General features: G+C 37.4%; 3 protein-coding genes across 6 annotated transcripts; 1 reads left to right on the top strand and 2 right to left on the bottom strand.

Moving 5' to 3' along the window:
- Positions 1-169: 169 nt before the first annotated feature.
- LOC116253511 (uncharacterized) lies at positions 170-4,506 on the top strand. Its single transcript, XM_031628347.2, has 5 exons — positions 170-476; positions 1,848-2,017; positions 3,438-3,504; positions 4,016-4,085; positions 4,165-4,506. The coding sequence occupies exons 1-5, from the start codon at positions 314-316 to the stop codon at positions 4,283-4,285; spliced, it is 591 nt and encodes a 196-aa protein (XP_031484207.1). The 5' UTR covers positions 170-313; the 3' UTR covers positions 4,286-4,506.
- Positions 4,507-5,188: 682 nt separating this feature from the next.
- LOC116253371 (protein FMP32, mitochondrial-like) lies at positions 5,189-10,403 on the bottom strand. 2 transcript variants are annotated; one of them, XM_031628158.2, is made up of 7 exons: positions 9,687-10,403; positions 9,397-9,528; positions 9,141-9,200; positions 6,618-6,656; positions 6,454-6,515; positions 5,661-5,727; positions 5,189-5,545 (listed from the first exon to the last, which is right to left on the bottom strand). In XM_031628158.2, the coding sequence occupies exons 1-7, from the start codon at positions 9,846-9,848 to the stop codon at positions 5,426-5,428; spliced, it is 642 nt and encodes a 213-aa protein (XP_031484018.1). In that variant the 5' UTR covers positions 9,849-10,403; the 3' UTR covers positions 5,189-5,425. The 2 variants fall into 2 exon arrangements, with proteins under 2 accessions (XP_031484018.1, XP_031484017.1); XM_031628157.2 differs by having other exon boundaries at positions 6,454-6,510; positions 6,580-6,656; positions 9,687-10,398.
- Positions 10,404-13,272: 2,869 nt separating this feature from the next.
- On the bottom strand, positions 13,273-26,189 carry LOC116252781 (oligoribonuclease). Of its 3 annotated transcripts, none has more exons than XM_031627311.2 (9): positions 25,809-26,189; positions 25,428-25,637; positions 24,107-24,223; positions 20,329-20,405; positions 17,847-17,928; positions 17,189-17,244; positions 16,702-16,791; positions 14,869-14,959; positions 13,273-13,572 (listed from the first exon to the last, which is right to left on the bottom strand). In XM_031627311.2, exons 1-9 carry the CDS (start codon positions 25,828-25,830, stop codon positions 13,457-13,459), a joined length of 861 nt encoding a protein of 286 aa, XP_031483171.1. In that variant the 5' UTR covers positions 25,831-26,189; the 3' UTR covers positions 13,273-13,456. The 3 variants fall into 3 exon arrangements, with proteins under 3 accessions (XP_031483171.1, XP_031483168.1, XP_031483170.1); XM_031627308.2 differs by having other exon boundaries at positions 25,428-25,589; positions 25,809-26,187; XM_031627310.2 differs by having other exon boundaries at positions 25,428-25,673; positions 25,809-26,183.
- Between the last annotated feature and the right edge of the window lie 33 nt (positions 26,190-26,222).

Below are 26,222 nucleotides of genomic sequence, written 5' to 3'. Positions count from 1 at the left end.
ACAACAGTCTGATTAAAATTGAGAAACTGACCTTTTACAACTCACACTTCGCAATTGTATTCGCAACTGAGCCTCGTTCGCGCCGAACGTCTCCTCGCGAAAAAGGCACAGCACAGTGATTATTTTCCATCCCTTCTGAGCTTAATAAGGAGTGGAAACAGTACCGCTTCTACCTTCTTTGGTCCATGCTCGTTTGACGAATTTCGGCCCACCTGTCCGACTCACCAGCAGACACGGACACGGGGAGAGCGAGGGAGGGAGATCTCTCCCTCTCTTGGAATTTGGTGGCGGGGGAGGGAATTGCTGGGTGTCGATGGGGAAAAAAGAGGAGTCCGGCGAGGGGCCTCGCGGGCCGACTTTTACTGATGGTAAAAACAAGGGAAAATCTTGCAAGGGTTGTCTCTATTACTCATCCCTCTTGAAATCCGACCACCGCAACCCACTTTGTCTTGGCGTGAGCAGAGGCCTGCCTCATGGTTAGCGTTCTCAGCCTATTAACTTATGTGAATCGTTCTTCCTGCTTCTCGCTCAACCTGGTGTTCTGGAAGCAAAAGCAGATCATGTATCCTCTCTGTGCTCATTTCCCTATCTGCTTCTTTTGGTGGTAGTCGATGAATTGAATCGAATAACTGGACTTCTCGTCTTGTATTACTATTGATGATTAGTTTTTCTCATTTTTCTTCTGCGCGGAGTCTGGAATCTCTGGTTTGGGTTGAGCTGCCAAATTATTATTTCTATATTCCAATTCATGACTTTTCTCGTACTTCTGGAAGTAGTCTGAAATCTATGCTTTCTCTGTGGACAGTCGATAAATTCAGTTGAAATCAACATTTGCTCTCGTCTTCATATTAATGGTCCCTTCCTCCTTTTTGTTCTGCTTGAAGTGGAAATGTTCCTTTCTCTTTTTTCTTCTGGAAGGGGTTCACTTTGTGGCCCTCCGCAACAGTTCATTGGATATGCCGTATTTTAATGGTAGGCTCTGCGTTTCCAGGGATTTTTGCATTTTTCCAGAGAAAGTGATAATTGCTTAATTGGGTAGACACGAGAATTTAAAAACTTTTGCCGATCGTCATAAGACAGAAATTTCCCCTTTGCGATTTGTACAATCCTCAGAAGAGAGAGGAACTTTCTGGAAGTCACCGAGCCCCGAGAAATTTAGGTTCCCAGGACGTAGGGCACTTAATTGGATGAAACTGCGAGAAGATCCCTGGCTTGTCATATACATGATTGATCCAAATGAATTCATGCATCTCAGTAGTTAGTTCGACCAAGCTGCTAAAGACCGTATAATTGAAAAAATAATCATATACCAAGTTTTTTAGTTTTTGTTCCAATGTTGGGTCAATATTTTTTACTTTTGGACACTGTGATTGGTATTGTCGCATCCTTTAGCTTTTCTGCTCGTTCTTTGGATAAGCTACAGAAAAAAAACTCATTCTTGATCGGAGGAGTGGAGTAATTTCCCAAAGACTGCTAAGAGGGCAAGCCTTACTAGTTGTGGACCCTGGTGGGGCTTCTTGTGGACGTAGATCCTAGTTTTATTCCATTAATTTTATTTCATCTCTGTTGCACCATCATCCTGCAAATATTTGTCATGTCAAATTGCGTACAATGTGCTCAAAACCTATTTTGGAGTTTGTTTTTGTTGGAAAGACGTTAATAAGCAGGCAAAACCTTCTGTATTTGGGTAGAAGAAAGTAAATTAAGTACTGCATGCATGCATTGAATGCTCACGGATGCATGGCCACACATTGGCAGAATGTCTCTTGCTCAAGTTTTTTAAGAGGACAGTTTCTTAAGTAATGATTCTTCTATTATTGTTCTGATGCTTTGACTTCTGTAATCAGTTCCTAGCTATGTGATTGATGAATATGAGATGGAAGCTTCAAATGAGAGCAGCAGCTTATCAGACTTCAAGTATGCGTGTGTTGGTTATTCTGTTTACTTGGATAAAAAGGACAATCCAGATGGACAACCTGGGGATTACACAGAACTGCCTTATTGTGTTGGCATTGAGGTTGCTTTTTGTTCTTGGGGATATTAATTTTTTTATTACATGTTAGTGGTGAATTAATACATGCTCTGGGTCGGTGGCTTTAAACTAAGGTGCTGGACTGTGCTATATGCGATGCACATTTAGTTACTCATACCCTTTGGCATTTTTTTAATTCTAACCTTGGCTTTACAAAGATAAACTAGACTATTGAATTTCTATTTGTGAATTTATTAAACTCTGATTCTATATTTTATGCATATTCTAGGATCAAATCTATTTGCTATTTGTTTACTGTCAGATGGTACCAAACTCCAGCATAATCATATAAGGAATAAGAAGAATATGGAATGGACTGAGATTTTTATTAGTTCTTGCTAAACAGAGTCCATCATTCCCGTTAACAATGGAATAACTTTTTCGTTCCATTAAGAACAATTTTATATATCAATAAATTATTTTATATCCATATGATAAGTAATACTGGTTCAAAGTCATTTCAGCTTTTTGATTTTGAGGTACCTGGTTGACTTTTAAGTGGTTCGTTTGTGTCTGTCAGACACTTCTCAGGAATTTACATCTTACTCTATTCAGGCTCTGTTCAAGCCAAGGAATTAGCATTAGCATGCACTCGATTTCAAATTCCTGCAAAAGAATGAAATGTATCATTGTTACTACTATCTCGAAAAGTACAATAATGTACTACATACTCATAGATTATATTAAGTCCACAATGCACAGTCACGAGAAAGCCTTTTAAGTCCAAGGGCTTTTGTTGAAAAAAGTGTAGCATTAGCTTCTTTCATGATGGAGGAGTAGAGTCAAATGTGTTGCTTTCTTACATGATTGAATCTTTCTTGATCAATATCTCATTCTTGATTTGCTGCCATCATCAGCTATGGTAATAGGGAAAATACATTATAGACTAGACGGCAGCTTAAGATTTTGTTACAAAAAAGCTGTTGATACCAAGTGTAGGATATTACAAGAAGGCTGTCGTTTGTTGGACTAAGGCAAAAGTAGGATACATGGTGATAATGAACCACGAAGCAGAAATGTTACTTGCTGTATTGCTAAGGTAACTTGGACAGGCAGTATGTCACATTTTCGAATTTTCCATTTTTCTATGTAAGTTGATTTCCTCCAGGATTGTTTCCCTGAACATTTTCCTACTCCACCAGAAATGGATGCTCCCTTGAGCTACGACGTCGATGATAAAAGATGGATGCGTTCTCAGAAAGTTCCACTTTGTCTCTCTTTAGAAGTTCCTACAAATGACGTGGACCATCATTTTTTTTTTGGCATTTTAGCTTTTCATCTATATTACTTTTCCAACACTTTGCTTGGATGGATGAGACTTTTTTTATTTCATGTTCAACTAGACTGGAATCTGCTTATAATTTTTAAATTTTCAAATCCTGAACGGTTGTCTTTTTCACCTCAGCTTTTGGCGGACACACATGATTCAAATACTGCAGGTCATCCTTCCCATATTCCCACCCACAAGGAAGGTATTGTCGAAATTGTACATTTTGTAATTGTTTGCTGTATTTTGTTTTTATTGTTGTTTTCCTTATTTATTGGCATCGCCTTGTGATTTCAGTTCACTTTTGATGTTTCCTCTAAATAGGACTTTGTTTCATCTTTGGGACATCTTTTAGTGTATACCTAGAATCATATGATTGCTTAACCTTAAGGTTTGTGTTTTCGGCAACATACATGAACATGACAAACAAATGATTTGGCATCAATAAGCTTGAAGGAATAAAATTTGATTGAATGTGATAAACATTTTCACGTTCTTTTTCCTTTTATACTGCTTGTCTGTTGTGCCATCTTTCCTTAACTAATTGCTATTTTCTCCAGTGTGGCCATAGATCTCTCGCTTGTAGCGAGCATTGCTTTCTTAAGTTGCCATTTTGTGGATTTAAGATCTGCTATGTATATCTCTGCGTCATCCATGCCTAGTTGGTTCCCTATGTTATTTGTTGTGACCTTTCTTTTCAATCATATTTCCACTAGATGCTCCAGTTTTTTCTCAACCTCGAACACACATGCCGCAGCATTCCATTGGTGAGGAATTCTTAAACAGGTATATTAATCTAATTTCTAGTACCAAAATTGTGGCCTATTTCCATGCATGAAGATTCTGAATCTCATCGCGACTGCAGGTTCACAAGAAATGCCGGTCTGGTTGCGTTTGGTGTAGCCAGAAACTTGTATAGGGTGGGTAACTACATCAAGGATAATGTCGACGACATTCTTTATCCTTACCGTCGGCGACCTAAGTAGCTGGTGTGTTTTCTCAGAGAGACTGTGTACAGAAAATCATTACTCAAGTCTCTTGTGGTTGGCATCTCGACTGAGCTGCAGTATCATCACTTCGGTCAAAATGCCTTTACCCACTTTTTCAGTAGTACTGTAGCTCTGCATTTCATCTTTTCTATTGTCTGAAATGCGAACAATTAATATTACCATTTGAAAGAAATTCCCAGCGTTGAATTCTGTTCTTCCTTCCGTTGTGTTTGGTGCAGTTACAGAATTGGTAACAATATTATTATCGTTGTTACCTTTTGGCTAGCCAACAGAACGCGGGGTTCTTGCCTTTGGTCTGTAAAATGCCTGAGCTCCATTCCACCCGTTCAATGCACCATTGTCCTGGGCAGATTAATGAAACACAAACTTTGTGTGAATAGGTTATTACTGTTTTTTCATCGCCAAACAACAAACGGCCCCTAAAGGAATCCTTCTTCTGGACAGATACTTGAACAGGTCAATCCCTCTCTCTCTGTGGGTTTGTTGGGAACCCTCCAAATTGAAAAATCATAGAATTAAGTACTTGGAGATTGCCTTAAGGTCAACTTGGGATGAAACAAGGGCACGAGTAACGTCCGCCTCCCAACACACCCGAAGGAGTTCTTGATGCCATTAAGAAATTGGAATCCTGCAAGTTACAGATTGCTCTTGCATTTGCTTAGTTCTTCGTGTTTTTTATTTAAATTATCCTTTTTTCCTAATGAAAAAAGGGGAAATATAATGTTTACTTTCTTTGACTCGGGCTTGTCGGATCTGAATACAACTGGTATTTATTTCTACTATATTTCATTGGTGTCCACTTCGAGCCTAAATTCATGGGTAGAAGGCGCGCTACATTTGGGACTTCAGACGCCAGTAATTGCTGATATTTCACAAACGTCACACTGAATCTCATAATTAATGACTTGTATTTCCAAATGACTACATCTTTCAATGGCACTTGTTACAACAATCAATCAAATGGGATACCGACCCACCTGAAGAATTTCTGGTTGAGCAGTTCAAAATGGTTACCCAACCGAGAGGAAAACACATTTTAAAAAAGAAAAAAAACTGTCAGCTTGTATCATTTGAAGCCCCCAAAAAAAGGTGGGGACTTCAAAGGTTGGTGTAGTTTCATATAAGAATGCGAGCTACAGCAAGGCCAACAGCAGAGATAGATACAAGTGTACCAACGCAATACTTGATCAGATCGTACTTGGCTGCTTCCAGGCGAGCCCTTAGAACATGAATTTCCTGATTCAAGGAAAACATTACTGCTTAAAATTCGGTGAATCAGATGAATTGTGTTAAAGAGTATGGTGAGTGTCGTGCTCCTGGTGATGCTCATAACTCACGAATTCAGTGTTACCCTATCAAGTTTATTATTCAAATTGGCCGTCTCGGTGTGCTGATTAGCCAGTTCGTCACGTGTTCGCCTGCATGAAGTTTGTCAAAGCAGAGAATAAGCAAATATCAAGCAAGAACATGTAAACCTTGAGCTTTCTTTTCTATCACAAAATTGTTTCTTGCCTTAGTCATTTCGCAAATAAATACCCTTCTGTTCTGTTATCAATGCCACTCAGTCAGCCTCTGTTAGACTTTAGTTGTCGCCTATGGTACAATGCCGTTAAAAAATTGATTTGTATATCACTGTTTAACATAATCTTTGAAGTTTTAAGTAAATCTTTTAAGCATAAAACTTGTGAGTTAACGGCACTTAAGCCTCTCAAGTAAGATGAAAAGAAGGGCTCTTAACACCAACACCAGGGATGTCTGTATTATGATTAAGCATAAGGGATGAACAAATGCGTAAGATAAAGACTATCTTGTAAATCAACCGTTAAGAAGGGATCAACCAGAAAATTAGCCTTCGCATCCCTGATGTTGCATCCCTGTTATCTGGATGAACACATTCCTTAAAAGGTAAACAAAAGCAACTATTTTGCTGGTCCTCATTAAAATCTATAGCATGCCTAAAGGGAAAACACATAGCAGGTGCACACAATGCTTATGGTTTTCTTAGATCCTCTAACTAACATATAAACCTAGATACTTGTCTTTAATCTCTCAATAAGAGAAAATGAAACACTTGTTTTAAGCAACACGGGTAACAGCAAACTGAGGAAGCGAATGGAGGAAGAGACAAACGGTGAGTAACTTACCCTCTTTCAAGATTTAAATCAAGGCGTTGTCCAGCTGTAACCTTGTCAATCTCATACCTGCACTTAACAAAGTACAAAGTCTCAAAATATGGATTTACAGTAACACTAAACATTCATTGTACAAACCTCAATTCACTGCGACCTTTTTCTATTTCACTTCGAACCTTTTCTATTTCATGCTGAAGCAGTGACAACCGATTCTCCTACAAAAGGTAATATGTGTTAACTTTACAATTTAGTTCATATGCCGTGCAGCCACATAGATGTTTCTAGATAAACAAAAGTTCATAATACTTTTTCCATGAGCTTCTGAGAATGTCTAATGTAGAAAATATTCACAAAAATGGATTCTTCACTGATTTCAATCATGCTATGCATTGGATGCATACCACGATCTAACCAATTTTGATAATGCCCAGGCATAATGCCTACAAAGGCTTCTGGAAATGGAAGCAGACTGCACATTAGCAGTGAAGTTTCATCAGCATCAAGATCAGTGCTAAGCAGGAACTGAAGAGCTTTCTGCTCTACAATTTTCAAACTGTCCCATATTGGTGGAACTTGGAAGCATTCTTATGAAGAAGATTGAACATGTGCATAAAATGTATGTAGCTATACATTCTTGGTACATGCCTCTCTCATTCTCCCTCTCTATGTGTGTGTGGAGAGAAGAGGAGAACTGTCCAGCACTAGGACGGCCTTAATCAACAGGAAAAATCTAAATCATTCATCTTGCAATGGATGAATTGCCTCCTTTCTTTTTCATTTCTCATCCTAACGGCTCCTTGTTTTTTAAGCCTCTCATTTTCATGTTTGCGTTTTTTTCCCTATTTTTTCCTGCTTCTCTCTTTAGGTGTGTGTGTGTGTGTTATATGAATACCATGTGAACAAATCTCAACCATCTAAACAAAATGGTCACATGATTTACAAATGAATATATGTAGGTCAACTTTTCAAAAATTAAATTGTTGTTACTTTTTTGAGTTAGAAACTTCCTTTCAGTTGGTGGTTGTTAACTTGTTATAATAATCAGGTTGATATGATTAAACAATTGTGAAGGCTGCCAACCTAAATGGACAAATAGGAGTTTGTTACCTCCAAAAGGTAATTTGCACAGTTTCCTTGTAAGTCTTGTGACATGTTGATTGGATGACTCATGATGGCGTGGGATTCCAAAAAGTCAATATTTTTAGACTTTATCAACCTAAGATTTTGGTGAAACACAAATGGCTAAAGCAGAGAAAACAGTTCCTTGACCTTTTGCTTAGATTTTGATTTCCATATCAAGTTCAGCGTTGCAGGGTTGATCTATATCCGAATACAAAACTACTGTTGCCAGTAATATTTTCTTGATAGTCCACCCCACTGTCACACATAAGAAATTGTATCGGCTGTATCAGAGGACATGTTGTGCATCACTAAGAGCGCTGAAATATGCCACTCCTTAAAACATGGAGCCCATACTGGCCAAATTGGCTTGTATTGACCAAAGCAATCCGTGGCAGCCAATATACAAATGGAATATTTATCACATTTTGCTCGAATTTTTTAATACAACAAAATTTAAAATGGCTGAAAATGGTTTGGAAACAATATCTGAACAGATATTTACAACATCGCCCCTGCCATACATTTGCAACTTATACTCCCATTCTTGTTTTCAGACATGCTACTCAAGAGGAGATAAGAGTCCCCAGCCCAGGTCATGGCAACTAGAACAATACTGCTACCCTGTACTTCTCCAAGGCTGTTAATTTTGTGGCCATACTATCCTAACATTCACAGGAGTTGTTGAATTTTTTCAAACTTAGTGTTATAGGAAATTTAATGTCACCACTGGTTTCAAACTTTAGTGTTATAGGAAATTTAATGTCACTACTGGAAAGCAATGTAGGCTGTTTCGCCTTGAAAAAAATTGCTTTGTGCAAAAGGTAAGGGAATAATGACAACTATCGTGGCAAAAAAACCAAAAATGTCTTCATTGCCTACCATGCAATTACACTCTGAGCTTCCTTTATGCATCATTGTCTGGGGATATTTTCCTACGGTTTGCACCCCTTGCATCTTCTTGAATTGGCAACAAGTCCTCGTAATGATCTTAATAGTTTCCGCTAGGAAAATTATATAAACAAGTTAAGGTAACCATTATAGCAAGCATGCATTTGTGTCCATTAACCTGTGCCTCCGTGTACTTAAACACAAAACCTGTGCAAGATCATGACAAGTCTCTCAGACGATGTCAAATGGTCACCTTGCTGAAAGCTCCATCGAGACTAACTTAAAATCTAACGACTTTCTTCACTATGAGGCTGCTAACTGAGGGAACCGAAAAAGAAGGAAGACAAGAACAATGCGGTAACTACAGTAAGAGCTTCTTACACCCTTGATATGTCTCTTCGTGCTCACACTAACCTTACCTGACCCTCCTCTCCGCCCCAGTGCCCCCACCTCCTTCTTACCTCCCGAATAATTTGCGCACTTTCTCTCACAAATTAGCGATCCCACCAAACTGTTCCTACTGCCAGTCCACATTCAAGATTGATACTTAAATTCTACAGAAGGAACTAACTTCAATTAAAATGATGATGATTGAACTGTTCATAAAAGAACTAAAAGGTTCAACGCAAATAAGCAGTCTAAGTAAAGTGTCTTTTATATATTCAAAAGAAAAGAGAAACAAACCGCACCAGAGATCTCTGAACTTCAGATTTAAACTTGGACAAGCTGGCTTCCTGAACCATTTCACTCTATATCAAAGAAGCAGTTAAAAAAAAAAATTACGACTGATTAGTGAAAAATGGGAGCGGTATCTCTCGTTATAAACAAAGTCCTCAACAAAAAAAGTGCTTAAAGTTTTATAGATTTAATAAAACCAGAATATTCCAGTTCAAAAAAGGAAACAAAAGAAATGGTGATGGGCATTTATCAACATAAAAAACCAACCTTCTGCATGTCTCCTACAGAAACACAGGACTGAGCCACATTCTCCAAACTATCATTCAGGACCTCCGTTATCACTGCAGTGATCGCTTCAGCTTGCTTCGATGGAACTCCTTGTTCTTCTAACGTTCTAACCTGGCCAATCAACAGAAGATCAAAATACATCACTACGACCATCTGCCGATTCTCTCACAGTTCATCTCCAGAGAGAACCAACAGAAAAAGCACAACTCTTTCGAAAGAAATGCCAAAAGACCTCAATTAGGATACGAAGCAAAAAGAGCAGAAACTACCAAAGCCAAGGTATCGACAAGAAACGCCCGCTTCCCTTTCGAATTCACATGCTGCCATATCCCCCTCGTTTCGAGTCCAGGGCGCCCAACATTGCAGTTCACCAAGGTCGTGACCGTCAGAGCCCGTTGCATCACTCTTCGAGCGGCAACGACGCCGGCCATCTCCCCTCTTCTCGATTCCCCTCCTCGCCGAGGCAACGGAAACAAAACAACCAATTACCCGAAAAAGAACTCAGATCTGACCAGATACACCTATCAGGGGATGAAGAAGAGAAGTAGAGGAGGTGGACGTGGCGATGTATTCATTTGGTCACGCCTAATTCGGAAACTGGTAAATCTTTGTCATGACAGCACCCACAAAACAGACGACCTCCCCAAATTTTTCCCTCCCTCCCTCCCTCCCTTGACAAAGACCCAAAAAATAAAATGCAGTCAATTGCCTAATCTCTCACAGGGGGGAGGGGGAGAGAGGAGAGAGAGGGTGGGCATGCTTTCTTCCGATTTATATACATAGGAGACGTGAGTTGGTTGAGTTGCGCTTTGTCGGGAATGAATCCGAGCCAAGAGAAAACTGGCATTTTTGCTCCCTCTCTCTCTCTCATCGACCTGCTTCAGACAAGTGGAATTTGCCCAACATTCTCGTTTTTATGGGTTAACCAAGATGGTCTTTGTTGCAGGTAAATAGCCGGCGGTCTTCCTCGGCCTCGATCCTCATTCTCCCCTCATAACGGAACACAGGCCGGCATCTTTAGTTTTGCATTTCTTTCTTTTTTTCGTCAATATTTTGATAACAAAATAAAACAGAAACAAAACAATTCGTGACTAGGTGGTAAGAAAAGGATCACATATTGAAAACCTTGAATTAAGTGCCAGTCCTGTCTTTCTTTGCTTGAGCTTTCGCATAATATTATTTTCGTGAGATTTATTTGATTAGAGTTCACCAAACTTGGACACTACAAAGACGTATTCGTTCCAAAAACCCCATGGCCGTAATTTTAAAAGAGTTTATCTATTTTATTTTTATGATACGGCGTTATTTTTTTTTAGATAAGAACCTACCATTTACTACTACAGTTTCGTGCCGCTAGTTAAGAAGCCAGTCGTGTTAAACGAGGTACTGTTCCTGTCTTTTAGGTGTATTACGTTGAGAGCATTTCTTCCACTTGAAACTTGAAAGGATAATGATGGAGAAACAAAGTTTCTCTTGTTCCAAAAATGACATTGAGATATAATGCATACGATAGAATTTTCAAACTAAACAATGATTCGAAGGACATGAAATATGAATCAAGCCTGATTAGATCAAAAAATCTTCAATGTTGCTTCCTGCTTTCTTGTGTTTCCTCTGTTTCTTTGAGGAGCAGCTTCCTCCGCATATAGCGGCATCCTCGATCCCCTCTGGGTTGGAGAGCATTTGTCTTGGTCGAATCGTGAATGAAGTAATATGAGGCTGCAAGGGAACTACTTTTCTCGTGAACTGTTGTCTTCACTGACTTAGCATCATCGTCCTTGTCTCTCTCTCATCCTCACGATGCTCTTCATGTTCACCTACATCCTCTTCTTGAAAGCAGTTACTTTTAGCTTCAGCTTTCCTCTTTGGGTCAAAGTGCTGAGAGGCAAGGATCATCCAACGTCTTTTTTGACCCTACCATCTTTCAAATGTGGGTTGACCCAACGTCTCATTTTTCTTTGTTGTCTTCCATGTTCATGCTTGCACTTTGGCTTGTTCACTTCTATTTTTAATTCGTTGATGTTAACTGCAACTCGTAATCTGTAACTATCAATCTGATGCAATTCAACAAAACTCGATGGCATATTACTTCCTCGCTCTTGGTTCTGCTCAACGGGGTGAAGTGTCGAAATCCTAGATGTTGGGCGAGAGAGAAATTAAACCAACCACAGTTGTGATCAGACTCTCCACAGACAACTTTCTCTTTCACCATGCATTTCATCTGAGGCCAATCTCGCATAGTTGCACTTTCTTGAGCAGCAAAGTAGAACCAGTTCAAAGTTGCTTGCCACGGGACCATCATATTACATTGATATAACTTGGACACCTACATCGAATAACCAAGTTTGAATCTGCCAAGCTTCAGGTTCTCGAAAACAAAAAAACTGAATTTTGCTTTGTTTCAATTTGGCTTAGCTTGATTCAAGAAAAATTTCTTCGCCAATCAAACCAAGCCATTGGTTAGACTCCAATAGTTTGCTGCGACAAGAATTTCAAGAATATTGGCCATTGAGAATGAGAAAAAGAATCTTAACAAAATTATTTGAGTGGCTGTGGCTTTGTCCTTTCAAAGAGGCAACCCATTGAGTCGCCTTGAAGGCTTTCATTTTCATTTCTTTTTCTTTTAAGAAAGGAATTCTTTCTTTAGATTTAAAAACTCAAAATGAATGCTGAAAAAGGCAGAGTGTATATAAGATCGTCTCATGAAATGGTCCCCCCAAGTGATCGTCTCAAAGGTGTCTTCAGTTTCCCGGCCATTAGTGGCAAACAAAGCACCCTGTCCCAACATTGCAAACCAAGGAAGTTGAACCCCACCAGCCTGAACCCATATATACTGGGTCTGTAAGGCTTTGAAAATGAACCAACCTTTGGTCAGTTCGGCTGCTCAGGTTGGGCTGCTCGGACCCATCGCCCACCCTCCAGTAGAAAGTGCATCGTTTTGCTTTTTACCAATGTAAACAATCATTCATACGGGTGGCTTGGAGCTTGGTGAACTTTTACAAAATAAGCTGGTGGAGGGAGAGACTAGATTTCTTTCAAGATTGTGGAATCACATTTTCTTCCCCATGTCATGCAGTCCAGTAATTCTCTTCTTCACAATAAAATGAAATTAGTGTTTAAAATATTGGAGAGTGATTTTGAGAAGGAATTAAGCTTGACTATGTGCCAAGCATGCCGATAAATCTCGTAAGTTTATAGATGGACTTCTAAGGTTCTAGCAAACTGAGTTTAAACTGTCATATCTGCAATCACTTCCTGATGACATACAACTTTGGGATAATGGCCTGTTTAACCCTCCAAGAACCAATTGGCACAAGAAGCCAAGGCTTCTTCTCCTTCTCCTTGGTTCCCAGACCCAAAGATGCTTTGGGGCTTAGACAAGAAACCATACACCCATCAACTAGATTATCATGCTCTTTGGGGCTTAGACAAGAAACAATATGCCCATCAACTAGTGTATCATGCTCTCCAGTATTTGCAATCCTGCTTAAACCTCCAAGTGACTATATGACTATATGAACTATGAAGTTTGAACAAATAATAAGCTGCCCACCGACTAATATTTTTCCACCTGTATGAAGCCGGACAGCTCAGCAAGCTAAACAACTGTCGGCACTGAGTGTGCACGCGCAAGTGTGTATGCACATTAGGATCATAGTCTGTTCATATTGAACCATGCAATGTGAGTAGCTACACGATATAGCTTGAAAGTCAGCGTACTGAGTGTACACGGAAGAGACATTTTTTATGTAAAAAAAAACCGGCGGAGGTCTCCTGGCACAGCGGTTGTGTGGATTACAAAGATTTAATATCTATCCATGTAAAGATAATAAAAGCCAACATGTAGATTCGAGGTAAATAAAAGCCAAACCTCTAGACACAACCAAACTGAAACAGAGAGCATTAATCATCAACTTTGACAATGATTGCTGATAGCATCATTTAGTAGTCGACATAATCACAGCATCATTAGTAGTTGCGATATTAGCCATTTGTAAGAATAACTAAGACAAAAGGAACAGTATGGTAGTAAGTACTGTCACTTCTTAGATCCTTTAAAAATATTCTGTTTAAAGTATCTCAGTTCCATTATGCTTTCCTTTATGTCGTCCATGGCCCTATGCTTCTTTTGCTTTCTAGGTGCCTTCCGATACTCTGAGAAACAAACAGAACAAAAACAATTTGTCATGCAATCAATTAACATTGAAGAAAAATGAGAAGCAAGACTTGGTCATTGACGTAAATAAAACTCAATCCATAGGAACGACGGAGTCTTGCACACAACTTTCTGAACAAAATCATATTCATAGATTCAGAAAGGAAAGAGATTTATAACTATAGGCAAATACTTTCATGGCAGTAATAATAACGGTGGAACGCATCAATAGATATACGTCAACCCCATGTTACTTTAGGTAGCAATGATGGTAGTTACATCGAAATAATAAATCATACAGACAAAGGCAACTGATATAAAAAAATTAAGGTTATAAAGTATGAACGCAGCAGATCCAATCACTAGAAATAAAGGCAATGGCAAAACAGATTTAAATACATAAGATGAAGAAAACATCAACAGCAATGCAATTCTTTGAACAGCCAGCAGGTAATCACATATCCCTCAATAAACTTAAGAAAGAAAACAAATAACTAAAAATTATTTGCCCTGCTCACTGATTGAGGATTATCATCTCTCTCTCTCGCTCTCTATAGAGAAATTATGGATTTCCACCACAAGAAAATTGTAGTGATTGCGGAAAGGTTAAATTCTCCAGGTCCCTCTAAGCTGATGATATTGAACTGCATATGGAGAAAAGTTAAAGCATCTCAAACTCTTCAATTATGTCTTTGGTACTTTAAAATACTCCCTCCAGAAACAGCCACATAGAGACCAACATTCCAGCCTGAAGTCCAACTTCTTAGACAGGTCGATGGAGCACTTCTTGGCAGATTAAATCCCCTCAATGAAACATCTTCAAACATAGATGCGTCATTTCATAAGTTCCTTTTTTGGTTGGATAGGATATAATGCTGTTTGTATTGTTTGTTATAAAATCGTGTTTTCCTACTCCAAAAAAAGGGAAAAATAATTGCATGGCACGATTAGCGGCAATAAAAGCGGTAGGAGGGAAACCCCAAAGATAAGGAATACTACCAAAAAGTTGCTGACAAATGGCTCACACTGTCTGTTTATAGCAGTTTAAGAGTCATTTAACCAATTACTGCATAATATGTAAAGAGCATTAGACGGTTTTGTTTCATATGATCATATCCCAAGGATGCGAAAAATTTGCAACTGTCCCACATGAAGCTTATCAAGAGAAAGTTATTCAACCACCACGTTTAACATATAACAAGGATTGACAGCTTCAAATTTAATGTATAACAGGTGCTAATATCAATGTTAGAAAAGAGTAACCGTTGTCATAAAGAGAGTATGGAGGTTTGTACCTTTAGGATACCAACGAAAGCACAATGCATTCACGCTGCTAACATCAACAAGCACGTGAGAGAACATAGCAGCCAAATCAGGCATGTATTTCTGAAAGAACATGCACGATGAGATCATGCAGATGTTAAAGTCATACTTGACAAGCACATGAGAGAAAATAGAAGCCAAATCAAGCATATATTTCTGAAAAAACATGCACAATGAGATCATGCAGATGTTGAAATCATACTTGGAACACCATCAACAATCAATAATATGAAATCAGACAATAGTTACTAGTTACCATACAATGATGAAATGAATGAAAAAAATATGGACAAATGTGGTTCAACAGATGTTAACTCAAATAAGCTGATACTATCAAAACATTACAGGTAGATTTTTTTTTTTAACTTCGAAAGAGAACTTTGTGTATTTTTTTTATTTTAGGGTATGGCCAATGTTATACTCCTCATGAGTTTTTTACGACTTTATCTTCTTTTATCTCAAACTGTGTCTCTTGCTTTCTACATTCTTCTTTATGAAACCACATCAACCCAAAAAAGCTAGGATTTTTTGCAACAGTGAGCTATCAAAGATCCAATTTAGTATCTTTTCCGCTCTTTTCTTTTGGCCTCTAAACCTTAAGTCCAAATCGTAGAAGTTGATAACTATTTCTAAGACCAAATTACATAACTCTTCTATGTTTTCTGTTTATATTTGTCAATGGCAGGTAGAAATAATGGTCGTTTGTGACAGTGCAAAGTGTGAACCATCTTCAAATAAGCATTAAGCATATGGTAAGATGTATCTTTGTCATAAACTTATTCCCTAAGGTATGTATAAGTTCAAGTGCAATTTTGCCTCTAGATGCCATGCTCTCTATTTATGCATCATAGACGTCATCATGGTGGATATGCCACATGCTTCAGAACTTACAAAAACAAGAGCCATGGGTTTACATAAGAGACCTGAACTCCAGTTATTCCATATCATATAGAGAGCATTCCCTAATTCCCTTGGTATAAAAATACTTCTTCCAGTAGACAAATCCATCTATAGAAATGAAGATGATTGTAGTGACATTGAGCACTGCCAGCAATCCTCGCCCATTAACACCATTGTCATAACCTTCACCACCCATCTCACACCCCCTAGCCAGAGAAAGCTCTATTGTTTGTGACAAAACAATTAAAACAAGTAGCTAATGAATGTCTTAGGATTTATAAGCTAATTATCTCCTCAATTTGGTTTCCAGCTTATACAATTTACCATTTAGAGTAATAGTTTGACAACTAGTGTAGAGTTAGATATTCAGAAATTATGTTTCGCTTTTACTTTTGTCTTCACATTTTATCTTCATGTCAATTTTTTTTATGTTATCTGATGTGAAGTCATGATCTAGATGCACAAGTAAACACAAATATGCACACAGGCTTGTGTTTAATTAGTGCCCGGTTGCTTGTCAATTAATTAGTCATAACTTGAACAGTGTAAGTTTATTACAACTTGCATGATTTACAATTGCATGTGCATATGCTCAAAAAGTCCAAAAGTTGCTTATTTTCCCTTTACTGTGTTTTGTAAAGCTTGTCTAATTTTTATTTACATTGCTACTCATGTTTCTAAATTTTTTACATTTTAAGTATGACTGAATGTGCCTTGTTACTAGGTGACCAACGTAATAGATCTTAAAAGAAAACCTAACACTAGTTGTAGATTCATCCCCATAATTAACAGAAAATAGACAAAGTTGATACCATCAGTTGACCATCTCACACAAACTTTGATACCGGATCTCTAAACTTGATAAGGTGCAAAAAGAAAAAATGAAAACATAGAAATAATTTTACCTTGAGAAATTCGAAGTCAACGTAAATGGAATTGCCAGCCAACATTGGCTGATAACTGCCTCCAATATGACTTTTAAGAAAATCTATCACCTACAGAATCCACTTACTATAAGTTCAAAGTGAATGTCATTGAGAAGGTAAGACATACAAAGTAAATACAAAAGAAGAAATAACCAATATTTTTTAGCATGTTTCGTTTTTCATCTTTCACTTAGAGAGCACATTCTCTGCTTGCTTCGGCTATACTGTACATGGTACTAGATTATGAACCAATGAAATCATTAAACTAAAAAATCTCAATACATATTTACAGTATTAGCAAATTATCAGATGCCAAATAGCATGAGAATTCTTTTCTCAATCTGAGTAGACAAAAGGAATGCTATAAGAGCAGAAACTAAAGATCTTCAAATATCTGTGTACCACATCAGTAGCAAAAATAAATTTTTTAATTAATCTCTTCATGGTTAGAAATCAAAGAACTAACCTGTGTCTCAGCATCTGCTTCAGTAACAGTGCTGGCGAGCACCTTCTCTGTCAACCCTAGAAACCCAGTAACACATAACTAACATATATCAGGTAAACAAACAGGTCATGTATCTCATGTGTTACATAAATATTGAAAACAGGACCATTAAGCAGATCTCAGGGGTGGGCAACGAATTTGAACTCAACTCAGGCTTGAGCCGATTAAGCTTGGCTTGAACAAGATTTATATGACAAAAGAGTCAGGTGCCAATAAAATAAGCTCAAATATTTAATGTTTCAATCTCAAGTTCCCTGTAAAAGCTCGTCTAAGCTCAAATAGTCTCTTTAAGATTATAAATAGATAATTTCTTGTGAAAATTTGGTGCCTTCCCTCTCCCTTCATGGAAGGAGTTTCGGCTTCAAAATCCTATATCGATGCTGTCTTAGTACATCTGTCGCCAAAAAATTCAATTTTTTCTCAAAACCAGCTTATCTCAGGCTCAGTCAAGCCAAGATCAACCCGAGCTTGAGAAATGTTCAGCTCCGTGAAGCCAAGCTTCTGCCAAGGCCCAAGGCATTTAGGACTGAAGCCAAGCTCGAACATAGCTCAGCTGGACTATTGTGTGCAGCCCCAAACAGAGTCCATATATATTAGCTGAGATCAAGCCAAGGCATACCACTTGCAGAATGATGGTTCTGACACCACTCTCCCATGTTATCAAGGCATTCCTTTGACTGGTGGATTATCAAGTCTGGACCCTGAAAAGGAAAAAATAGATGCACTTTAACTTAAAATAAACAAAATCCACAAGATGCACACAAACATATAATTAGATTGATGTAAACATAAGTACAGAACTTAGGAGCCGTCGAGCCGAGCAATTAGTTAAAAGCAGGGATATTAAGAAGGTCGAATGAAATGAACAAAGGATGATCAACATGCAGCCGTTCTTGTGGCAAGTGAAGCCAACCCAAAGTCCAAACACATAAAACAAACCCAAGCCATGCAAGCCAAGTTTGATCTGGTGCACTTGCAAAAAATACACTTTTCCACTGCTCAAAGGTACAAAGCTTAGACATTAAGTACTTAGAAAATGAAGACTTGCAGAAAATTGTTGGAAACAAATGCAAATGCTAGAGACGCATGCGTAGCAAACATGTGTCCATACATACTTTTACAAACATGCATGTATGTGTCACAAATAAACAAGAGTGTGCACATAGGGAACACTACAAATTTGAAAAGAAAATACTTGATCATTCAAGATATGTTTGCATTGTTGTGTCTGCATGTATATAGTACATATAAATATACAGATAATAATAATTATTTGTCATTATTTGTCATAAAGTACAAGAGTGTGACCATAGAGAGCACTATGACTTTCAGAAGAGATTTAAAATCAATATGAATGTCTCTTCAACATATATCATATATGGCTTTTTTGTGTGTATATACATACTCTATTATTTTATTATAAAGCATATTTTCAAAAGTTCATGTTCTCAATGAACTCAAACTAAGCGTAGGTTGAAACTTGAAAGAGGAGAAAGGGAGTGGATGTTCAGTTAAAAGAGATAAACTGTAAGTTCCTCTGTGCGCGTTGGGGGGAGGGGGCATATGACAGAGAGAGAGTGATGAGATTGATGAAGACAGAGAGGATGCTGTGCACAGTCTCTCCAAGTTAGGGGAAAAGATAAAAATGTTAAGAGCATGTGCCTTTTTTATCAATTTGTTCTTTATTTTTCAATGTAAAAAAGTTGGCTTTTAAACCATAATACAAGGCCAAGGTTAACTGCATCCTGATTGGTCAACACCTGTATCAGTAAAATGTCTCCTTACTCTCTTGTACACCATATCTGCTCGTGTCCCTCATCATGACAACTATGGACCCCAGATTTAAATAACTGTCCTTATGACACTATGCACACATGCATATGTATTTATATAAAGAGAGAGAGAGAGAGAGGGAGGGAGAGAATGTGATAGAGAAACTACATATCCAAGATACATCCAAATATAACTTCTGAATATTGTTCTGGATGCCTTTCTTTTACTTAAATGACCTTGTAGATATGATCTAGTAATTGATTTAGCAGAGAAAATATGACATATATGTAAATTTACAAGCATAGGGCCCTTAATGAGCAAACTAGAATCAACAGTTCATTTAACACCAAAAAAGTTCATGTTCGAAACCCATGTTTCATTATACGATTATCTGAACCAAAGAATGGTTCATAACAAGCAATTCATAATGACCACATCTATTAACTTTTGCATTACATCAAAAAAATGATCAAGCATGCCTTTTTTATGGTGTCTGGATGTATCTAGAATACAAGATGTTCAAAGAGATTTATAAGATAGGTACATAGTAATAATCTTTTAGGATCTGGATCTGTCTAGGATAAACAGTCTAGGAGCTAAAAGTAGTTCTATATAAAGAGTACCCGAAACACGAGCTGGCGTCAACTGTCTTCTACTTATTAACTGAGATGATTACAAAGGCTGTCAGCTTAGAAAGATGCTTGTCATTTACCTTTCGAAAAAATTGCTTTACTAATAGAATATAAACAATTTGATCATATTAATCAAACAGCCAACAGAATTGTTCATGAATCCTCTGTATCTTTTTGTGTCTAGACATGTACGCTATCTTGAAATGAGCTCACTTATCTTCACATATACTACCGAACTCTATAAAAATATGATACAATCAGGTCAGCATTGTCTACCAGATCCTACCTAAAAGCACCACTGAATGGATTATACATGATTAACTCCACTAAGTGGATAAGGGATACAGGTTGGTTAGATAACCATAATATATACTGCCCAACAGCTGTTTCAAGGGAGAGGGTAGTATATGAGCCTTGCCCATGCTTTTTAGGCTTGCAGTTGTTAGGGCTTTATTTATATATATATATATATATATGTATTTTCTGATCCGAAATTCTAAAGTAAGTTAGAAATTGGAAGCTAGTATTTGAATTAGACATAACTGGCTACTATTACAAAATTCATGCATAAAAATATAAAATTTAGTATAAATATATAATGATAATAACAATAATAGAGCACAATCTGAAATATACAGTACAGATTTTTTTATTCCTCTTATAATTTGAGAGAAGTAAAGAAGGAAATAAAGTTACCTCAGCCAAATGAGTTAATTTCCCATCTGTTATAATGCATGCAATCTCCAAAATCCTATCAACATCAATATTCAAACCTATGAAAAGTAGCAAGAAGATTATACTTCACTGAAAAGAAAAGAAGAATCGAAGTTCAATCAACTTCAAAATGCCCCGACCAATATACTAAACATGACATACAAAATGAAGCAAGGGTCTCAACTATCAGACAGCTATAAATTGGCACGGTATAGTTACCATCATTTTCGAAAGTATCAGTGATATTTCTAGAAATATCATGATGTTACTGCCAGAAAAAAGGATTTTATCATGATATTTTGCAAATACTGCCATCATATTGCAAGATCTTTGTGAGATTTGAAAAACACTTCTATTATATTTTAAGCTGTTTTACTTTAATATTTTAATAACTATTTTGATCTTTTAACAAAATTTTATAAGAAGTTTTGATTTCAGTTGCACCATATGTAATCATTCTTGTGTTATTTTACTCTTGACTGATATAGGTAACTCTGTGTTTCACCTCACTTGGTCAAATTTTTTGGTTAAATCATGTTAGGCCACAGTTTAATTTTTGTGAAATAATTTTTCACTTAAATTTTCTATACTGAACAGCAAGTACACACCACATTAAATCCCAAAATGTAAATGGTACAAGAATGAAATAGCCTTGTTGATGTAAAATAAACTCCACATGAAGCGGCAAAAAAAGGTAGTTGCTTTCTAGCGTTTTCCCAACATACATGCTAGGATGCAATGTTAGAAACTGATTGAATAAATGTATGGATGAAAACTGGAATCATGAAACAGAATGTTCTTTACAATATTTCCCGAACAAAAAAAGGAAGCTTCAGTCAATTTTTGTCAAGAATATCATTAAGTTGCTCTCTTTTGTGTCCGTTGGTTGGACATGGGAAGTTAGGAGCCATAAGGGCCTTCAACTAGGTAACACACATATAACTGATGGCTAACATTTAACATGTTATTTGCTTTATAATTTGCATATTTTACTGGTACGAGTGGATGTGAATGGCATTTTTGGTGATCCAAATGATAATTTATTTAAAAGGTGGAACAAAAAAAAAAATCTAAATTATGACAAAATGCCGCTTTTGAAACTTTATGTCCAAGCCTATAGAAATAACTGTCCGGGATGGTAATGATTCTCACAAATGTCATTATTAGGTTTGTCTATCATTGAGGTTTTGCCTAGATATAAGATGAAAGTTTGTTTTTCTCAGGAATCCAGAAAATAAATATACATGTTGAGAGAGAGAAAGAGAGATGTATATATATAGAGAGAGAATGTAAATACGAGACCAGTTTGGTAAGAGACAAAAACCAAACCCACTAAAAGTAATTATTAATGTGTTCTTTTTTTGTAACCTAACCTTAGTTATAGGTATGATCTTAAGAGTGATTTGATGATGAACAATTATTAAGTTAGTCATATTTTCTTTAACTTTAATAATGTTCGTTTAATAATACAAAATGAACAACGTTTATCAAAATTGTGATCGTAGAAAAATGAAAAATCAGTTTTTTACAAAAATAACTATAAAAATAAGAAGAATCTAAAGAAAACAATACACAAAAAAAATCATAGCAACTATAAAATTAAAAAGCAATTTCACAATGAAGTAGAATATAAGTTATAAATAGCATGGACTTTTTCCAGAAATTAAAAGATTAACAACTTGACCTAGCCCCACTACTTGACCAGACAACAGTTACCAGATATCTTTACAAATTACAGTAACTACTAAATAGCCACAGAAGCGCTTCAAGTTTTTTTGAAATGTAAAGGAGGAAATATGCACCAAAGCAAAAACAAATGCACCCCTTGTTTAACCTGGAAACAACCAGCAACTTTTCCTTAAATATATGATATTCATTCAGGGCCAAAAAGTTTTGGCACTTGAAGTGTCATTAAAGATATACACCATGGCAACACACCACAACATAAAATACAAGAGAGTGTTTGTGGATTTTCCCTGAAGCAGGCAGATTACATTCCAAAACTAGCTCCTTGAGTACAATTTCAATCATCATCTAGTTATGGTATCTATCATAGCTAAGACAACATTGCCCATAACAACTTGACTAGAAGTGCCTCACTAACATACTTTATTACTCTACTGCTCAAGCCACCAATTTGGTCGGCAATACCATTTGATCCATAAATAGGTTTCTTTCTCTTCACTGTTATAGTTCCATAAGAAATTTCTTAGGAGCCCTTCTATTATCCATTGACCATTCTAAATGACAGTTGTCATGCACTCCACTCTCCTTAGGGTCACTTTTTGTCTTTTGTCCAGGCATAGCGCCATAGCATATCAAACCACCAGATCCATGTGGAGTTTCATCTCCACTTAGTGTTCTCTCCAAATTGCAAGCGCATAACTTGTTCAACCCCTGCAAGTGTTGTCCATCCATGAATGCCATCCTTATTAAGGCACTACACCCCTCCATTAGTATGTTGAACTAAAAATTGTGTCTGCCCGTCATAATACCAATGCTTTGAAAACATTCTGGTACAGAAATTCGTAGATTAGTAGCAAGAGCAATACAAAAAGAACACAAGGAAGAATTTAACCATTCCATCAACACGAATCACAAGTCCATCTATGGAAAGCAGAACAGCAAGAATCTCCAGTGAACTGCATCAAAAGCTTGGCCCCAATCAAGATTTCGCTGGAATGCTTTGAATCCAAATACCACACTATCACACTCTCATGGGTGTACGACTGTATGTTCCAGGGCTGAGAACTAGTTGGTTTATGGTAAAAAAGTTTGTTTGCGACTTTTGTTGTTTTCAAGTCTGTAGTTATATTTCATTAAGAATGCTCTATTACCTTCAGCAAGTTATTTTCTTCAATTTATTAAACATCATTCAGTAATGCCAATGCATCTGAGTGTATTTTTATGATTTTTCATATCTATGCACAAGAAAAATGTCTGGAAATTCTTCTTTTTCAGAATCTTGTTTTTATAAAATTTTAACATGCATTCACAACAAAATATTTGAAATAGTTAAAAACTTTCACTCTCATATAATTATTCTGAAATTCTCTTTGTGATCCCTTTTCCAGGGCAAGTCCTTTAATTTTCTAAAGCCTTCCACAAAATAAGACATGAGAAGATAAATATTCAGATATCTAGAAAAGTAATTTTTACACTTCACATGTAAATGTGACCTCACTGCATTGTCACAAATATCGTTTTCAGGTATAAAATGGCAAAGTTACCTTTTTCGGAAAAATCTCAGCAAATTTTTAAAAAGTCAGAAAAACTAAAATAAAATGTGAAAATAAAAATTTGGTCACTAAAAAATGTAATGAAGTGAAAAAATTCAAGAAATGCAAAAAAAAAGAAGAATAAAAGCACTTTTTCGCACTTCGTTTTGTTTTGGGTTTTTTTTTCAAAAGATGTGTTTTTTACCATTTTTTGGCCAACTTGTTTTTAACATTTTTTCGCTTTTTTCGAATAAAAAAAGTTTTCCATGACAATGGCTTGCAGCTTTTTATAAACCATTCATAATACGTCAAGTTAAAACAACAATTAGCAGAAGAGGATCTTTTAGCAAGTCGGTCTCCTAAACCATAGCAATCAAACACACCATTAGAAGTTTAGAACCATCCATTTTCTTGTTAGTGTGTTAAGGTATCAGGGGCATAAATATGGTTACTAGTGCAGGTTGCGTAAAACACAAGGCGGATCACATCTCAATTCGTCATTTAGTGCTATTATGTTAGTTGGAAATGGACTTAACTCTTACCAGTCATTTCCAAGTCAATCCACACAAGAGGTGACCTGAATCTTTCTGAAGATCCCTCCGCTGGTGGGCATTCTTCATCTGCTTCAGAAATCTGCACGTTTACTGGTTTTTTCTTCCCTGTACCAGAATTCACATAGCAATTATCATTCCAATAAATTATGCTAAAAAAACTAACCAAGCTAAGAATATGTACATGTTGAGCCACGAAAAAGTAGGGAACCACATGTCGAATGAAGACTAAACCAGTTCAATGTGCACCATAGGACCACTCAAATCCATGTACAGGTAATGAAATTTATTGCCTATGCAGTTATGCATCTTTAAATTGACCAAAAAAATAACATATAGATCCTTCAAGCAAGGTAATATTGATCCACAATCATGAACTTTAAAGAAACTACCATTATGACATCCAAACATCAAACGGAGCATAATTTTTTCCTTGAAAAGGTAAAGGGAATTCGGAAGATCTCCATTAAACTTGTATGTTCATGTATTAAAAAACATAGTACTAAAGTCTACACGTTGAGCTCCCAAAAATGGGATTGGTGATGCTGTATTTACAACACAGATATCGATCTTATAAATTTCCCAGGTAGATGATGGCTACTACTAATAATTTGCTTATTTTTGAGAAAATAAACGAATAGGAACATAGCCAACTATATCGTTCCAGGACATGGAGCACATTAAATAATTTTGGTTGCCCTACTACCCATAGATAACTTATACAATTTCCGGTTCTTTAATGAGAAAGCCATTGCATTGAACCAAAAAGAGGTTGTCAGGCTGACGGTTGCCGTGCTGACTAAGATAGAACAAAAGATGAGAAGGATAAACATGTATCTCCCAGATAATAGAAAAACCTACACAGAAATGCCTAAAAGGAGAAAAACACGCTGGAGGTCGAATTTGAGAAACGGTGCCCTCACATGCATAACCGCTGGGCACATGACATTCTCCTCGGATGCTTCAGCAGCAGCCTATAATAAATTCACGCATTAACAGTGTTGCACAAGCGCCCAACAAGCTTAGATACAGAAAAGCCTCATGCACGAAAGCAGCTAGAGAGATGCATGAGTGCACCTGATGAGGTAACTTAAATTTGAGTTCAGTACCCAACAATAGCTAAACCTGATCGCTTGGTTGTCTGCTTGGCTTTATAGTTACCAAAACCCTGTATGGGTCCGCTAACATTTGCAGAAGGAACAAAGAAATCGGAGAGAAGTCCAAACGAACTCTCGATACGATCGATACCATATCCGTTTAATCACACCCATCATGAAAAAAGGGAACGTAATAAATGAAGCCGATACCAGACCTGACTGCTTCCGTGCATCCGTAGGCGCGCCAACGGCCGTTTGATCCTTGTCGTCTCCAACGTCCAAGCTAAGAACGCTGAAGATGTTGCCGAGATCTTTCATGGTGCAGATGACTCTATCGAGAAGACAACGAAAAAGACGGTTTCCCTTCACTTCAAACGCTGGAAAACCGAAAGGTGGTTCAATAATTGGCCACGAGACTAGAAACTCTGAAGTAGGTGGAAACAAAACAAGCACCGATTAACCTACAAACGATCAAAAGGGCAACCAATTAGAACTTAATAATTATTCAGGCAATTAGACCAGTAGAATCGGTCCCTAGGAGAACCCTAGAGAGAGAGAGAGAGAGAGAGAGAAGGAAAGCATCTTCTGGTCTGCACCTGCAGGAATCTCCTTCCACATCTTCACGCGCGATCTCAGGCTGCGAAAGGACGGAACCAGCCGGGCGGCGTGGCCCTCTTCAGCCACACGCACGACGAACGACCACGACGGACGACAGTGATGGTCGCGTCCGACGATGTTCAAAACCTTGCCGCGCAAGGTAAGTCGCTCATTTTTATCTTCGCGCGCTTCCTTCCCCCGCCTGCCCCCCGCCGGTTACCGGCCAGCCACTCGGCGCCGGAAACGGATTGGGTCGTATTAGATCCGAACCTCAAAGAAAATTTGACCGGCCATCCGGCCGGCTACTAGGTGCCCGATGAATCATATACTTCGCCCGATCCCCACCAAGACTCATTCCAAGTTGATAAATTTTTGTTGTTATTCCTTGGCAATTCAACTATGCGATACCGGAA

This window comes from Nymphaea colorata, chromosome 4, assembly GCF_008831285.2.
Source record: "Nymphaea colorata isolate Beijing-Zhang1983 chromosome 4, ASM883128v2, whole genome shotgun sequence".
Lineage (NCBI taxonomy): Eukaryota > Viridiplantae > Streptophyta > Magnoliopsida > Nymphaeales > Nymphaeaceae > Nymphaea > Nymphaea colorata.
Note: the sequence above shows the minus strand (reverse complement) of the source record. Positions and strands in the feature narration are given on the sequence as shown.